This window comes from Tursiops truncatus, chromosome 2 (assembly GCF_011762595.2).
Source record: "Tursiops truncatus isolate mTurTru1 chromosome 2, mTurTru1.mat.Y, whole genome shotgun sequence".
Lineage (NCBI taxonomy): Eukaryota > Metazoa > Chordata > Mammalia > Artiodactyla > Delphinidae > Tursiops > Tursiops truncatus.
In genome coordinates this window covers 50,144,339-50,160,201 of record NC_047035.1, presented here as the reverse complement: position 1 = coordinate 50,160,201, position 15,863 = coordinate 50,144,339, and the positions used below count along the sequence as shown (strand labels likewise).

The 15,863-nt window shown below is 39.3% G+C and overlaps 3 protein-coding genes across 9 annotated transcripts in view; 1 reads left to right on the top strand and 2 right to left on the bottom strand.

Moving 5' to 3' along the window:
* L2HGDH (L-2-hydroxyglutarate dehydrogenase) overlaps window positions 1-2,303 on the bottom strand; it is a 50,107-nt gene extending 47,804 nt beyond the window's left edge. Inside the window, exon 1 of one of the 4 annotated variants that reach the window (XM_033851162.2) lies at window positions 1,768-2,303. In XM_033851162.2, coding sequence (XP_033707053.1) covers window positions 1,768-2,216 — 449 coding nt within the window. In that variant the 5' untranslated portion in view covers window positions 2,217-2,303. The remainder of the gene's footprint in view (window positions 1-1,767) is intronic. The other 3 variants (XM_033851161.2, XM_033851160.2, XM_073800495.1) reach the window with 3 other exon arrangements.
* Window positions 2,034-15,199, top strand: DMAC2L (distal membrane arm assembly component 2 like). 3 transcript variants are annotated; one of them, XM_033851167.2, is made up of 6 exons: window positions 2,123-2,141; window positions 2,223-2,314; window positions 7,844-7,955; window positions 9,241-9,449; window positions 10,034-10,205; window positions 11,986-15,199. In XM_033851167.2, the coding sequence occupies exons 3-6, from the start codon at window positions 7,849-7,851 to the stop codon at window positions 12,098-12,100; spliced, it is 603 nt and encodes a 200-aa protein (XP_033707058.1). In that variant the 5' UTR covers window positions 2,123-2,141; window positions 2,223-2,314; window positions 7,844-7,848; the 3' UTR covers window positions 12,101-15,199. The 3 variants fall into 3 exon arrangements, with proteins under 3 accessions (XP_073656602.1, XP_033707057.1, XP_033707058.1); XM_073800501.1 differs by lacking the exon at window positions 2,223-2,314 and having other exon boundaries at window positions 2,034-2,141; window positions 10,037-10,205; XM_033851166.2 differs by lacking the exon at window positions 2,223-2,314 and having other exon boundaries at window positions 2,034-2,141.
* Window positions 13,181-15,863, bottom strand: part of CDKL1 (cyclin dependent kinase like 1) — a 61,730-nt gene continuing 59,047 nt past the window's right edge. For both annotated transcript variants that reach the window (XM_033851163.2, XM_033851164.2), the window contains exon 10: window positions 13,181-15,344. In XM_033851163.2, the coding sequence (XP_033707054.1) occupies window positions 15,237-15,344 (108 nt within the window). In that variant the 3' untranslated portion in view covers window positions 13,181-15,236. The remainder of the gene's footprint in view (window positions 15,345-15,863) is intronic.

Here is a 15,863-nt window from a genome sequence, read left to right as displayed (position 1 = left end):
AGATACTATTTACAATAGCAACAAAGCAATAAGGGAATCAAAGAATTAACCTAAGAAAAAAGAACTTCACAGAGAAAAATTTTAAACTCTATTAAATAACAAATGAGGGACTTCCCTGGTGGCGCAGCGGTTAATAATCCACCTGCCAATGCAGGGGACACGGGTTCCAGCCCTGGTCCAGGAAGATCCCACATGCCGCGGAGCAACTAAGCCCGTGCGCCACAACTACTGAAGCCCGCGGGCCTAGAGCCCGTGCTCCGCTACAAAGAGTAGCTCCTGCTCTCCGCACCTAGAGAAAGCCCCTGCGCAGCAATGAAGACCCAATGCAGCCAAAAAATCAACAAATAAATAAACTTTAAGTAACAAAGAGTATGCATAAATGAAAAGATATGCCAAGTTCATGGATGGGAAAACTCAAAATTATAAAGAAGTAAATCTCCCCCAAATCTATCTACCTAATTTCAATAATATTTTCAAAATAATATTTTAAGATACTAAATGTTATATAGAATAAAGGTCTATAAGTAGTAAAGCAATTTAAAAAAAACAAATAAGTGCAAAACTTCTAAAACTGATGAAAATCTGAATAAGGCCGGTGGATTGTGCTAATGTCAATTTCCTGGTTTGATACTGTTATTACAGTTATGTAAGGTGTTGCTGGGGTAAATTGGGTGAAGAAGGGTACATGAGAGCTCTCTGTTCTTTTGCAACTTCCTATGGATCTATAATCATTTCAAAATAAAAAGTATAAAAAGAAAAAATAAAAAGTATAAACAAAACCTTCACTAACCTTACCTTTCTTCCCTTAAAAAAAGGTTCCCAAAAGAGCTGTCTACAAACCCCCACGATGAATCACAAATCCTATCCCACTCTAATCCCCCTCCAATCCACTAATACACAGCAGCCAGAATCAACTTCAGAAACATCAACATTTAATCACTTCTTTAAAACCCTTTAAAAGCCTCCCAGCGCTCTTAGAATAAAATTTCACGTGTATTTAAAACAAAAACTGTGCTGTGATGTAGCCCCTCTCCGATGTCATTCCACACCATCTCTGCTCCGCTAAGCTCTAGTCACACTCATCTTGCCCACATTCTAGTTCCCGAAACAGCCAAGACCTTTCCAGCTTTGAAACCTTCGCATAAACCATTCCCTTTACAGAGAGCAGAGAAAAACAGTAGTGGCGAATGTGGTCTCCAAACTTCAAATCACAGGGCGCTGAATTTTGCGGGGTTTAATTAGCAACTAACTGAGCTGCTTCTCACAGGGGCAACTCTATGCAGCATGCGTGTGCCAGGAACTGATTGATATAGGACTGGTTTTAGATCTTCCAAGTAACATCAGGAAGGCCAGCGAATAAACAGCATATTTGGTTGCTTACAGTGTGTTAGGTCCTTTAATCCTCAAAACAACCACTTAACGCGATACTAGGATCCTATTCACAACTGAGCTTTTAAGGAGCTTAACTAACCCGCCCAGAGTTGAATAGGAAGTGGTGGGGTGGTATTCAGAGCCAGAACTGTTCTTGACCTCTACTCAACACTGCCTTTCTTATTCTTTTCCTCTCGCCCACAAACCTACAGATGATCCAAGCAGGTAGCTCCTGGCACCATAGGTTGGAGCCCGGGATTCACAGGATCCCGACCCTCTCCCACGCCGAGGACAGGGAAGTAGCGCAGGGGCAGAGGTCCAGCACGAGGCACCTCTGAGAGAAGCAGCGCAGACCGCGGGGGGGGGGGGGGGGGGGTCGGGCCAGCGGCTACTCACCTGGTGCTGGCTCTGCGGCCACCTTGGCACAACAGCCAGGGCTTCCCCGGCGCGGGCGCGCACGCCGCGGAGAAGCCCCCGGGAAACCCCCCGCGGGCCAGTCCGCAGACACTGCCTAGGTAACGTAGCGCTGGCACCATCGCCTGCGCCTCCTCCCCTGCCTCAAGCCCCAGGAGCCGGCCCTTGAGCCCTACACTGCCCAGGTCCAGGCGCTCTCTAGCCCCGCCCCCAGACAGAGGCCAATGAGGGGCGCTCTTTCGCCCCACGTGAGAGCAGCCGCCAGTGGCCAATGGACTCGCGCGGCGGAGGGCGAAGGGCAAGCCGGCGCCGCCGTAGACGCTGGGGACGCTAACTCGCTCCCTCCTTTTGACGCTGTGAGTAGAGGAGCTAGGCCCCGGGTGGGGCGGGTCTAGGGTGGTGGTTAGCCTCTGCCCTTTCCCTTCTCCCATCGCTAGGCTGACTGAAAATCTGGCCCACCGAGTCGGGCGTCCTCGATCTTCACCGCCGAGCGGACTCGGAGCCGCGGAAGAAAGTCAGGATGATTATGGTGAAAACTGTCGTTTGGGCAAGCCCAGCTGCCTCCCCTCCTCCCGCCAGGCCCCGCCCCTCTCGACCCCGCCCCGCGTCACTCGAGGCTCCGCCCCTATCAACCCCGCCCCCCTCAGACCCGCCCCGCGTCACTCGAGGCTCCTTTCAGGGCACCGCGATCTCCAACCCGGCTCCCACCCAGTGGAGTGGCCACTGGAGGGGCGCTCGCTGTCCAGCCCTAGCTCTCTCCGGACGGAGGCTCTGTCATGGCAACGCCTGATAGCCTGCAGTCTTCTGGACTTCCATATATGTGGCTCCTGACGTGCCATTCATTCATTTATTGGTCCTGTAAATATTGAGCACCTAAATGAACCAGACGTCTCGGTCTCTGACATCATTTAGCAATCTATTTCCTTTTTTAAAAAAATCCTGGACCGAGATATACTTTTAAATATGCTGTGCGGGCCTGGGAACAGCGACTCACCTGTGCAGGTCACTTCACCCCTGTTTATCTGTAAAATGAGGGAAGTGGACCATGTAATGTATGAAAAACCTGTGTTAAATTACGTGATCCTTTATCACCATGCCTAACTAACATTTATCACCATGTTTAACTAACATTTGTTCTCTCTGCTTGTTGGAAGTTTTTTAATTTTTAGGGTCAGGACAGCTGAACAAAAATAGAATCATTTAACTTTATTGCTGGAAGGACTTATTCTTGCCTGTGTGAATTTGGCTCCAGTTATTAGTCGGGTAGCTTGGGGAAGTCACTTCACCTCTTTGCCTCAGACCCTTCTCTGTGAACTAGGAGTAATAGCAGGATCTCCTTCATGTGGATTACACGAGATAAGGCTCATCAGATGTTAGCACAGTAAAGTGCTCGATAAAATGATGGCTTTTATTATGTTTATATTGGTTTTATCACCTGGACAGTTGTACATATTTTCTTTATTTGCGAAAATAATGTGGAATGTTGCCTGCTTGTTCATCACAAATGAAAAAAATAAGAAATGGTTATTTTTTTAGTTCAACTTTTTAATTTTAAGCTAATCGTAGATTCCCATGCAGTTGTAAGAAACAGTAGAGATCCTGTGTACCCTTTACCCAGTCTTCCCCAATGGTAACATCTTGTAAAAGAATAGAACAATAACTCAACCAGGAAATTGACATTGACACAGCCCATGGATCTTATTGAGATAACCACAGTTTTACCTTTGTGCATGTATTTAGGTCTGTATAGTTTTTATCACATGTGTAGGTTTTGTTTTGTTTTGTTTGGCCGCGCCGTCGGGCTTTTGGGATCTTAGTGCCCCGACCAGGGATTGAACCCCAGCCCTTGTCAGTGAGAGCTCAGAGTCCTAACCACTGGACCACCAGGGAATTCCCCATGTGTAGATTCTTGTATCCACCACAGGCAAGCTACAGCACAGTTCCATCACCACCAGGATCCCTCGGTTGTCCTTTTATAACTACACTTCTCTCCTGCAGGGCACTCTCTTCCCCGTTCTAGTCTCCCTTTCTAAAATTTTGTCATGCCAAGAATGTTACATAAGCAGAATTATACAGTATGTAATTTTCTGGAATTGACTTTTTCACTCAGCATAATCCCTTGAGATCCATCCAAATTGTTGCATGTATTGATAGTTCATTCTAATTGCTGAGAAGTATTTCATGGTATGGATGTACCACAGCATGTTTAACCATTCACCCATTGAAGGACATCTGAGTTACTTTTAGTTTTTAGCTATTTCAAATAAAGCTGCTATGAAAATTAGTGTACAGCTTTTTGTGCGAGCCTGTTTTTGTTTTTCCGGGATAAATGCCTAAGAGTCCAATTTCTGGGTCATATGATAAGCACATGTTTACTTTTGTAAGAAACTGCCAAAGTGTTTTCCAAAGTGGCTGCACCATTTTACATTCCCACCAGCAATGTTGAGTGATCCAGTTCAGTTCCTCTTCAGTGTCACCAACTTTTGGTACTATCACTATTTTTTATTTTAACCGTTGCATGGGATGTAGTTGATTTGTTACTAGGTTGAGTACAGAATTATACAGTTTTAGGGTCTGTGGTCAGGCTTTCATGGGTCAGCCCAGAATAGTGACTTTTTTACTACTCTGTGATTTTGAGCACGTGCTTCTGAGTTTAGCAAAGTGAAAGAACTCAAAATACACATGCTCTTTTTGTAAAATTTTCTCTGCTTACCTTCTCCCCTAGGCTTGACTGTACATTAATTTGTTTCATTTAGATAATCTCACATCAAGAGCTCACCTTACATTCATTCACCCTGTAATGTCTTTGGCTAGAGACATTTGTGTTCTAGCCACCACCCTCCTCAGCTAAGAATTCGTGTTCATCTTCCATCTAGGTCAGAACCTATGTGAAATTAGTTCAATGAGTGTCAAGCAATATTAGCCTAAGAGTGGCTTTTGGAAACTTTGCTTCTCATTCCTAAGCAATTGCTCTGCTGTTCTATTTCACTAGACTCTAGACACCTCAGGAATAAGAATTGGCATCAATAATGGATGAATTTGCAGTGAAGTGGGGTTATAATTTGGGGAGTAAAAATGCCCCAGTTCTGACATCACCCACCCCTCTCTTCACACTTTTACTGCCCTCAAGAACAAGTTGGCTAGTTCAGTCTTTTTGACCACTAAAATAGCCAACGTTTTGAATAGCCCACCTAAGTAATTATGTCTCATATGTAAAAAAAGAACTTCCATTTTTTAAAAAAAACTTGTTTATATGCAAATTGGGGGACTCTCCATATCCTATTTTGAGTCACACATTAGAGGTCTGGTCTTCTCTAAGTCGTGAACATATAGCAACTTTTAGAAACATCTGTTACAAACTTATGGCTCTAAGCTGTGTTATGATAGTAAGAAGAATTTTAAAAATAATTTTAATTCCTAAATTATTTATCACAGCGGTAATTTAGTAGTGGTTATTTTTTAACTTGCATTTCACTTGTTTAATTTATTAAAGCTAAATTCATCAACTCACCACCAGAGGTCTCCTCTTTCCCTCTAGAAAGCATTCTCAGAGGTAACTGCTTGAATTCATCTGAAATTCCTAATATCAATTAACAAAGTAGCAGTTGAGAATGCAAGAACCTACCAATTAGTTTTTTTAATTTATTGCTAAATAAAAACTTAATTTTCATGTTTAAATTATTTTAAATATAATATCTAATATTTTTAGAGATCATAAGCTGAAGTAAATTTGGTTTAATCCTTCCCTTAAGCAGAAATACAAGGTGGGCCAAAATGAATCAAGTGAAGGTACTTCAATTTTCACAAACCTCTCTAATTTACCCACTTAATGAGTTTCCTTGGTTTCTGCATGAAAATGTATCACCCATTGAAGATTATTAATTGCCAAATATTTATTAAACTTGCATTAGGGAATGGTGCTGTGCTAGGTGCTAAGAAAAATGGAAATGAGTTATATGTGATTCTTGCTCTTTCTTTTGCCCTTCATACTTTTCTTTTTTCTGCCTAACTGGAAACTCTTAATCATCCTTTGAGACCCATCTCAGAAGACACCTCTAGTATGAAGCCTATCCCTCACTCCCTTCTCTAAGCTCTCACAGAACTTGTCCATACCTCCATTAAGACATCGTGTTGCATGTTATTCATTTGTTTATATGTCATCTATACATATATGGTATATATACTACACATTCTATGAGGACAGGAACCATGTTTTTCTCGGTCTCTCTCCTGTGTTGTTTTGTTTTGCTTCTGTCTTGCCATTGAATCTCTTGCACTAAGTATAGCAGACATTCAATATTTATTGCATGATTGAATGGATGGATGGAGATGGCATTTGAGTAAGGTCTTGAGGTTGGGGAAGATTTCCATAGGATTCTGGGGGGCGGGGAGGGATGGTAAATGGAGGGAACAGCCTGAGTTGAAGCTGGAAAGCCCAGATTTGTAAACAAGGTTGGCAGCCAAAGGAGTTACTGAGATGGGCACAGGTGGAGAGAGATTTAACCAAAATGTGGGAGGAAGTAGCAGGGGGAGAAGTTTGCAGTAATGAAGGCAGAGTGATGTTGGAGAAGGGATAAAGAGGCTAGTAGATGGCCCCAGGGTTCTGTCCTCAGACCTCAGCTCTCTCTGTTTTACAACCCAACATCCTTGGGCACTTCCTCAGCTCTAAGGTAGTTCCCACTCAGGCCTCTTTCTAGTCCTCTTCTTTTTCCTGAGTTCTAGAACCATCCAATGACTGAGGAAAGAGCCCTGGACTAATAAGAGAGAAAACTAGGTTCCAGTTTCAGCACTGCTAACAATTAACCATGAAACATTGGACAGGTCCCTTTAAACACATGCATTTATTAATACCCCACCTTGTTCCAGAAAGGATTTAGGGTGTCAGCAAGTTACTTATTATCAGGGCTTAAGTTTCCTCATCTCTAAATGACCCTCAATCTTGATGCTGCTGTCTAATATTCCTGAAGCATAGTTCTAACCATGCCAGTGCTCTGTGCTAAAGTCTCAATGATTCCTAGCCACCTGCAGAAGACAAACTTTCTGGCTGATCATGGGAGACCCTTCCCGATGTGACTGTGTACATTGTCTCCCTCCTCTTCTCATGACCCCCATGTGCTGAGCCAACTGAACTACAACATGCCTTAAAGGTTCCTGCCTCAGCTTATCACCTGACCTACATTTTCCTGGCATCTTTGTCTATTGAAATCCTTGTGTGTCTTTAACTCTTTTGAGGTCTTTTCCAGGTTCTATCATTTATTTTAACTACCTGGTAACTTGTTTTAGCTCACTCCACCCTGCATTAAATTGTCAGCTCTTCAAAGGCAGAGACCATGTTTCATTTATCTTTGTTTTCTCCCCACCTGGCACACTATCAGAGAAACTTGAATTGAGATAAATCAGGTTGAGACCCAATTCCAAAATCGCCTTCTCAACTCATAGTTATGGGTTTTTACAGCTGGAAATCATCTGAGCAAATCATCTCATTTTACAAATGAGAAAACCAAGGGTCAGAGAGGTGAAGTTACTTGCCCAGTCTTTCCCAGCTGCCCTGTACAGCTCTTGCTTTGCACTGTTCTGGGGACACTACTTGCAGCCTTGTGATAGGAAGATCTGTTTCCACGACTCCTCTCCTTTTCTGGACGTAAGTGTCTTAATCTTGACACATTGCTCCTTAGGTGATTTTAGTTTGTCATTTTGGTACTGGAAATGTAGATTGGGACTGGAGCTGGTTTCAGTAAATTTGTAGATGCACTGCCTGCATGGACACCAGGTGGCACCACTGCAGGCTGACTCCAATTGAGGAGTGAACAAGTAGAAAGAACAATGTCCAAGCTGGAAGGAACCATAGAGACCATTCAATTCAGCCTCTCATTTTTGCAGCAAAAGAAACCAAAAAACAGACAGGAGTAACTTGCTTAATAACTATTGAGTGGCAAGTGAGTCATCAGCTTTATCAGCACAAGAGCACTGACTCTGAAGTTGTAAAGTCAGTTGCCGTATGTATGGGACTCTGATTCCCAGCTGATGATCTAATATGAATACTGTTTTATGTGTCTAGATCAAATGATGCTGTCTGGAAAAATTTCCCAGCAGTTCTGTGGCTTAAAGAAACTCCCAAGGTCACGTGACTTCCGATACTTCTGGGGCTGGCTGAATGCAGTGTTTAATAAGTAAGTTTAACTAAAGTGAAGAAACGTGGGAATTGTTACAGCTTGATGAGTTCCCAGTAGCTAATTTGGTTATTTCTTGTGTTTCAAATGTTTTTCGTGTCGTGCATGCAGTACGATCCCAAATAAAACATACAAGCACTGAATAAAGATCAGAAAAATAGATTACAGACTATTAACTGTCTGGGTTACAGGACTTAAGTGATTCTTATTCATCCTTTCAATGCCTTTCAAGTTTTCTGAAATGAACATTTATTACTTTTGTAATCAGAAAAGCTCAGTAAATGTAATTTTAGAATATTTTATTCTATGGCTTCTTAAGGGATGTAGTTAACCTTTTGAATACTATCAAGGGAAATCAAGGTTTTAAAAAGTTGGTTGGGGGACTTCCCTGGTGGTGCAGTGGTTAAGAATCTGCCTGCTAATGAAGGGGACACGGGTTCGAGCCCTGGTCCGGGAAGATCCCACATGCCACGGAGCAACTAAGCCCGTGTGCCACAACTACTGAGCCTGCGCTCTAGAGCCCGCAAGCCACAACTACTGAGCCCACATGCCACAACTACTGAAGCCCACACACCCAGAGCCTGTGCTCCGCAACAAAGAGAAGCCACCGCAATGAGAAGCCTGCACACCACAATGAAGAGTGGCCCCCGCTCGCCGCAACTAGAGAAAGCCCGCATACAGCAACGAAGACCCAACACAGCCAAAAATAAATATATAAATTTATTTTAAAAAATAAAATAAAATAAATAAAAAGTTGGTGGCATGCTTAGAAATATCATTTTGAAACTGACAAAACTAACCTCCTTGTTGCTTAATATAGCATTAATACCACTAACTAGAGAAAAGGGCATATGTTAAAATTAATGAATATCACTTAATGACATTCATTTGAACAAAGGTTCAAAATTATTCCCTTTTTAATCTTTTGTCATTAATAAAAATGATAACCAAGTGTAGTCATTCATTCAAAACATAGATACTGAGTACCTCCTGGTGTGAAGCTATTGTGCTACATACGAATCAATGAAGACTCAATGTCTGCCTGATAAACTCACATAAGAATAACATGCCTTGACAGAGTTCACTTGAAAACAAAAACAAAAGCAAAAAAGGTAGCAGGTAGAGCCATCGAATGTTTTCTTTACATGGATTTCACTAATATATTATCTCCCTCCTCATCATGTGAAGTGAAAAGTGGTTGCTATTCTGTATTTACTTTGGTGAACATAGTTAAGAAGCTAGTGACTATAGTAAAAGCTACCGGCTTTTGTTCTCTTGCCAACAGAGTGGATCATGAACGCATCCGGGATGTTGGCCCTGACAGGGCAGCGTCCGAGTGGCTGCTGCGCTGTGGGGCTCTGGTGCGCTACCACGGCCAGGAGAGGTGGCAGAAGGACTACAACCACCTCCCAACAGGCCCTCTGGACAAATACAAGATTCAGGCAATTGATGCCACTGATTCTTGTATCATGAGCATTGGATTTGATCACATGGGTAACTGCCCTATCATTTGTTATGGGAAATGCAGGTGATTTGCAGTGACGTTTGGTTGCAGTTGACTCACTATTATAGTCATAGGTGTGTCCTTTTTGCCTTTTTCAGTCCAATCCAGCTTGTTTCTTCCTGCGTATGATATTTATTTTTAAATTAAATAGAGGTTACAAATACCTTCCTCTCCTTTCTCCCTGCACTAAGCTTGTCTCTACATGCCTTTATTCTGTGCTTTATTGACTTAAAATTCAAGGCCTTGTTTGTCAAATTTTCTTTGTCAAACTTCTGTCATTGAGAAACGCTCACGAATGTAGAAATAATTATATCCACACAGCTTCTGCTTGTGTGGGCATTTCTTTCCTCCAGTGCATTGGGCATCTGACTGCAGAATGGCCCTGTCCATCAGCACAACCTGTATAGTGAATACCTTGTATGGTTAATAGGGTGACTAATCGTTACTGTTTTCCTGGGGCTAAGAGGTTTCCTAGGGCTTCCAATCCTAAAACTAGAACAACTCTGGGCAAACTAGGATAGTTGATCATCTTAATGGTAAAGCAGGTTCTTAAACTGTACTTTTTTTCCCCCAGAAGGCCTACAGCATGTTGAAAAAATAAGGCTATGCAAGTGTCACTATATTGAGGATGACTGCTTGGAGAGACTTAGTCAACTTGAAAATTTACAAAAAAGCATGTTGGAAATGGAAATAATTTCATGTGGGAATGTCACAGACAAAGGTGTCATTGCTTTGCATCATTTAAGGTAGGTGGTCAGTGCCAAAATGGAAACTTGATAATGTTAAGGTGAATAATCGGAATTTAAAACAGTTGAGAGGTGGTCTCTTTTTTTCAATTCTGAAAAATATAATTTATGAAAATGACTTAACTGTCAGCTATAATATTTTAAAAGTTTAAATTATCACCCTTAATATGTTATGGTTGTATTGCATTTTTTAGGGAGCATCTTTTTAAAAAATTGACCTACATAAAGCACCTAGCAGGGTTCCTAATACAGAAAGCTTTCAATAAGCACTAGCTATTATACTTCCTCCCTATTTTTAATTTCCCCTATGTTCTGCCAGTAACCTCAGCACCACAGAAGTCTGAGAAATCTTAAACATTAGAACCAAAAGTACTAGATTGTTTATCTCTTACATTAGTTGAGGCTTTAAAGCTTCACCTTTTAATACACACTTGGTTCCTTTAAGAACTTTCCCAATTTCTTTTCCTTCCTAGGTTAAGATTCATATTTTTAAAATTCAATTTACCTAAACTAAGAACAAAAACATGAAACCGTTCACCCATTTCTCCCACTCCCCACCCTGTGCCTTTGGCAACCACCAATCTGTTCTATGTATCTATGAGCTTGCTTATTTATTTATTTTTAGCTTCCACATATAAGACATCATACAATATTTGTTTTTCTCTGACTTATTTCACTAAGCATAATGCCCTCAAGGTCCATCCAAGTTGTTGCCAATGCAGAATTTCATTTTTTTATGGCTGAATACTACATCATTGTATACATATACCACATTTTCTTTACCTAATCCATCAATGGACACTTAGGTTGTTTCTATATCTTGACTATTGTAAATAATGCTGCAATGAACATGGGGGTACAGATACCTTTTTGAGTTAGTGTTTTTGTTTTCTTCAGGTAAATACTGAAAAGTAGAATTGCTGGATCATATGGTAGTTCTGTTTTTAATTTTCTGAGGCACCTCCATGCTGTTTTACATATGACTGCACCAATTTACAGTCCCACCAACAGTGCACAAGGACTCCCTTTTCTCTACATCCTCACCAACACTTATTTAGTCTTTTTGATAATGGCCATTCTAACAACAGTGTGAGGTGATATCTCATAGTGGTTTTGATTTGCATTTCCCTGATAATGATGTAGAGTATCTTTTCATGTACCTGTTCTCCATCTGTATGTCTTCTTTGGAAAAATGTCTATTCAGATATTTTGCCCATTTTAAAAATTGGATTGTTTGGGGGTTTTCCTATTGAGTCGTATGAGTTCTTTATACATTTTGGATGTTAGTTCCTTAACAGATATATGATTTGCAAATATTTTCTCCCATTCAGTAGGTTGCCTTTTCATTTTGTTGAGGGTTTCCTTTGCTGTATATAAGATTTTCAATTTGATTGAAACAAGTCCCACTTGTTTATTTTTGCTTTAGTTGTTTTTGCTTTTAGTGTCAGATGCAAAAAATCATCACCATGAGTGATGTCATATTTTATATTTAACATACAAAGGAGCTCTATGCCATAATATACATAAAATATTTGGAAGAATTCAGCAGCATTATTGATGTAATTCAGAACAACTAAACTGTCCAAGGTCTGGCTTAGTGCCTAGCATGAATTTCATTTAAAGTAGTACTCTAAGACTACCGTTCTAAAAGTCATTTTGAAAGTGTAGGATGATATGAACACATTCTGTGTGTAGCTTTTTTAAGTCAATAAAGCAAGTTTATTTTTAATGCTATAAGTAAAGGCCAAATTAAATTAACTTAAAAAAATTTCTCTTCCAGAAACCTCAAGTATTTGTTTTTAAGTGATCTTCCTGGCATAAAAGAAAAAGAAAAAATTGTCCAAGTCTTTAAAACATCACTGCCTTCTCTGGAACTAAAATTAGACTTGAAGTAAAATAGTAATATTCAGTAAGTGTCTTATTTCAATATAAAGTATCATGTGCAATTGTTGATCCTAAACAGCAACAAATATTACATAAACATCAACAGAACTATAAGAATGTTATACCACAACATTCTAGCAGAGTCCATCATGTAGAAAATAAACATTCAGATGTGATTCACTAAAGTTACTAAGTTAGAAGTGAGAATTTAGGTACATTAAATCATTTTAAGAAAAATGCAAACCAGGTACCATTTTAATTCTTATATATTCCTTATTTTATATCAATCCTATATAAATATCTCTTGATGTAGATACTTAAGAGTTCTTTAAAATGATTTAAATGTACAACACAGATATTCTTTATTTTTAACAGTAATTTGTTACATTTTACTTTAAAGTTTTTGAAGCATGTTACTATAAATATACAATTATGAAAAACTGAAAGCTAAATTTCAGATTCACTGATGGAGTCAATTATGCAAAGTAGTCAGAGGTTGCTGGGGCATTCATATTGCTTCCCAGGATTCGCATGCATTTGTCATGATCCTGCATTCCTGTGCTCTTTATACCATACATCCTTTCTCTGAATGAACAGTTTCTGGCTAATTTGTCTATTTTGTAGGCTTAGTCTAGTGTCTTATTAAAACTAGACATGAATACCTGGCTGGATTTAAATAGCTTTGCTGATTGCAATAGAACAGAGGAAACAATGATGAAGGCCAGCAGAGCTATACTTACTTTCTGCTTAAATTAAAAAACTGCTTCAAACAGAAAAATTTAACATGTCAGTTAGAAACTAATTTGTATTCCCTCATATATGTTGGATAGTACTTCCCATGAGCTCAAGGGACATCATAAGAAGTATAAGCACTAAATTCACTTTACATCTAGAAAGCAGTGATAAAGAATATCATAAATAGGTATAAACAGATCTTTATTTTTATCTGCTTCAAATGGTCCTGATTCTATTATTGTTGGTTATATGCCAACTTGTTTGTGGATTTCTGTATGTTTGGTTTGAATATTAATCTGTTGAATATAACCTTGACTGGAGTTAATTTTAAAATAAACACTTTCTGTGATGCAGCATTAAAGTAGAAAAATGAATTTTACTTGTGTTAGGAACCAGCTTATGTAGATAGCACATACCATAAATGATGTACTGTTTACTAACATAATTGCCACTGTCATTCTAAAAATCAGAAAATAGTAAATAAAAAATGATAAGGATGTAGAACAGTCTCATGTGAAACAGTGGTGATTCCATGCTGAAGAAAAGATCACAGATATGGTTAAATTAAGTATAAGCATATATTTAATAGAACTCATTAGAAACAAATGACCACTTCTATCTCAGCCTTGTTTGATTACTATGTGATGAAGCAACTGATTGACCACAGGTTAGTCTGGAGCTACTTTTCTACTCTGAATGGTATTCCTTAAAACTACTGGATAAATTAGGGAGTTATAGTCATCTGCCTCGTCAGGTACACAGTTGGGGGTAAGGAAAAAAGGAAAAAACACAAAATGTAAACTATTAGCAGAAGCTGGATGTCCTTCTTTGTCATTTGAATCAAGTCTACATAACAAGAAGTAGATTATACTGTGACTAGTATTTAACCCGCTATCAGCTCTATGCAAGAAGCTACATACATTAGGAAGCCTCAGGATATCACTAAACTGGCTGGGGTAGCCAAAATTATTGAACAGATGCCAGAATTTGGTGGATTACTTAACAGTAAGTGAATAAGGTCAAATGCTCTCATGAAGAAAATTAACATAGCAGTAAACTGAGAATGCAGAAGAAAGGTTTTGAAGATACAGTAAAATACATCTTCAAAAACCATGGCTGAGGACTGCTAGGAAATAGCAGCACATCAATCAAAAATGGGGTTGAGCAATAAGAAGCAGACATCAGCTTCATATTGCCCTTGTGTCCAGGGGACAAGGATGAAAAAGCTTTTTGAATAGGAGCAATAGGCCAAATCAAAGCTAGTTATATATTGTCATTTTAAGTATCACTGTACAAAGCTAGGAATTCTCAATAATATCATTTTGGTCTATTTTCTTATTAGTTAACTTTTAGTTGTTAGGTTGGTATATACACACACATATATATGTGTGTGCACTACAGATATACACACATACACAGTAAAAAGATATTTCAGGGAAAACATCAGCTTATAACCTTATGTCTTTTATGACCCAAGTAAAAGCTCATAAGCAGTTTCTTCCAAAACCCAGATCACTATAGTCCTGCCAGTATCTCTGTCTCCAAGTCTGAGGCTGAGCTGGAGAGAATGAAGTACTAATTACTTTCAGGCTGGCAGGCCCAGTTCCTGTGAAGCCTGTGGATCTTGTTCTACCCCTGGGTCAGCTGCCAAGCTTCATGCCATTGTTTGCAAGGGGAATTGGGTGAACAAGTGTAGACGGATTATAGTAAATCCATCTTGCCTGCAAAAATGACTAAGATGCATCCTTTACTAAAGGTAAAGACCAAAGTATATGTAAGAAATGTCTATAAACATATCATTAAATATATAAGCATGTAAATTATAGTCTTTTATGATAATCCATATGATTTTAAATATTTTAAACATCTCATATATTCAAAAAAGTTTCAATATATAAAAATCAAGAGCTAGAGCAAGCAGGAAATGGAATTTTAAACATTTTGGTTTCAAGAACCTTAACTCTCCTTAAATACGATGAGAAAATCTGAAAAGGCAGGAGATAGGACTCAAAGCAACAGAGATCCAAGGAAACATATATGGGCATTCTGTAATCCATTTTTTCACTTGTTGCGTATGGTGCAATTGAAACATAAATTTTTTTATCTCTAATTTTGCTGGAGGTATGGGCGAGTGCAGTAGATAATTTATATTCTGTCCATAAGCTCAGATACTTAGATACAACAAAAATAAAAGTGAAAATCCAAAGAAGTTTTTCCTTTCTGTTCTGGACACCATCGTCAAGCATGGAACACTGCCTCTGGAATTTCCCTTCACGTCTTGCCAAGTGGCCTCCCCCAGTTAGTTATGTTTTCTCCTGATGTTTTTTTCAACATTGTGATTGCTTTCAATCAAATATATGTTTTATTCAAATTAATGATCAATTCTTTTTTTGTTATCCATCTCCAAGCTCTTTAAATGTTTGGGAAACGGTAGTTAAGTTTCTTGGTGTTATAGTAGTACTTCTTGTTATCCAAAGCTGGGAGGACGCTGCTGCTAGTCAGCTGAGGTAGGTACTGCAACTGAAAATATGAAACACAGAATTACGTTCAATGCCGTACACTTTTTTCATTATTGCTAACACATCCAAAAGAGGTAAACAAACAACTTTTCCAGCACAGAAATACTTTTTCTGCACAGAATCCAGGATCTGAGAAAGGACAAAATGTTTAAATTTGGTCTCTGCTCAGGGGTGGAATTGAAGGATGTGGAGCTCACCCCCTCCCATAAATTTGGTCTCTTGTTTTTTCTTTTCAATATTTATTTTCTATTATAAAGCAAAACATGCACATTAAAGGCAATTTAGAGACTATGAAAAAGAAGGGAAAATCTACATGTTAACATTACTGGGAAAAAGCATAGATTCATGGGGGTTAAGAGCTTGCTGGGACCTTAGGGATCATTTAAGCCAGTATCTTGTCTTGTAGTGAAGAAAACTGATGTCTGGAGCACTCAGGTGATTTGCCCACCTACTACCTTAGTTAAAAAGGCAAAACTGCTCCTTTCATGCTGCCAGAAAATGTTTGAATTTATCGTCAATG

What these genes read in the sequence shown, in the direction of transcription:
- DMAC2L (XM_033851166.2), top strand. Translation starts at nt 7,849, where the DNA reads ATGATGCTGTCTGGAAAAATTTCCCAGCAGTTCTGTGGCTTAAAGAAA. An exon ending in CTGAATGCAGTGTTTAATAA is followed by an intron (nt 7,956 to 9,240) that starts GTAAGTTTAACT and finishes TCTTGCCAACAG; the next exon opens with AGTGGATCATGAACGCATCC. An exon ending in CATTGGATTTGATCACATGG is followed by an intron (nt 9,450 to 10,033) that starts GTAACTGCCCTA and finishes TTTTTCCCCCAG; the next exon opens with AAGGCCTACAGCATGTTGAA.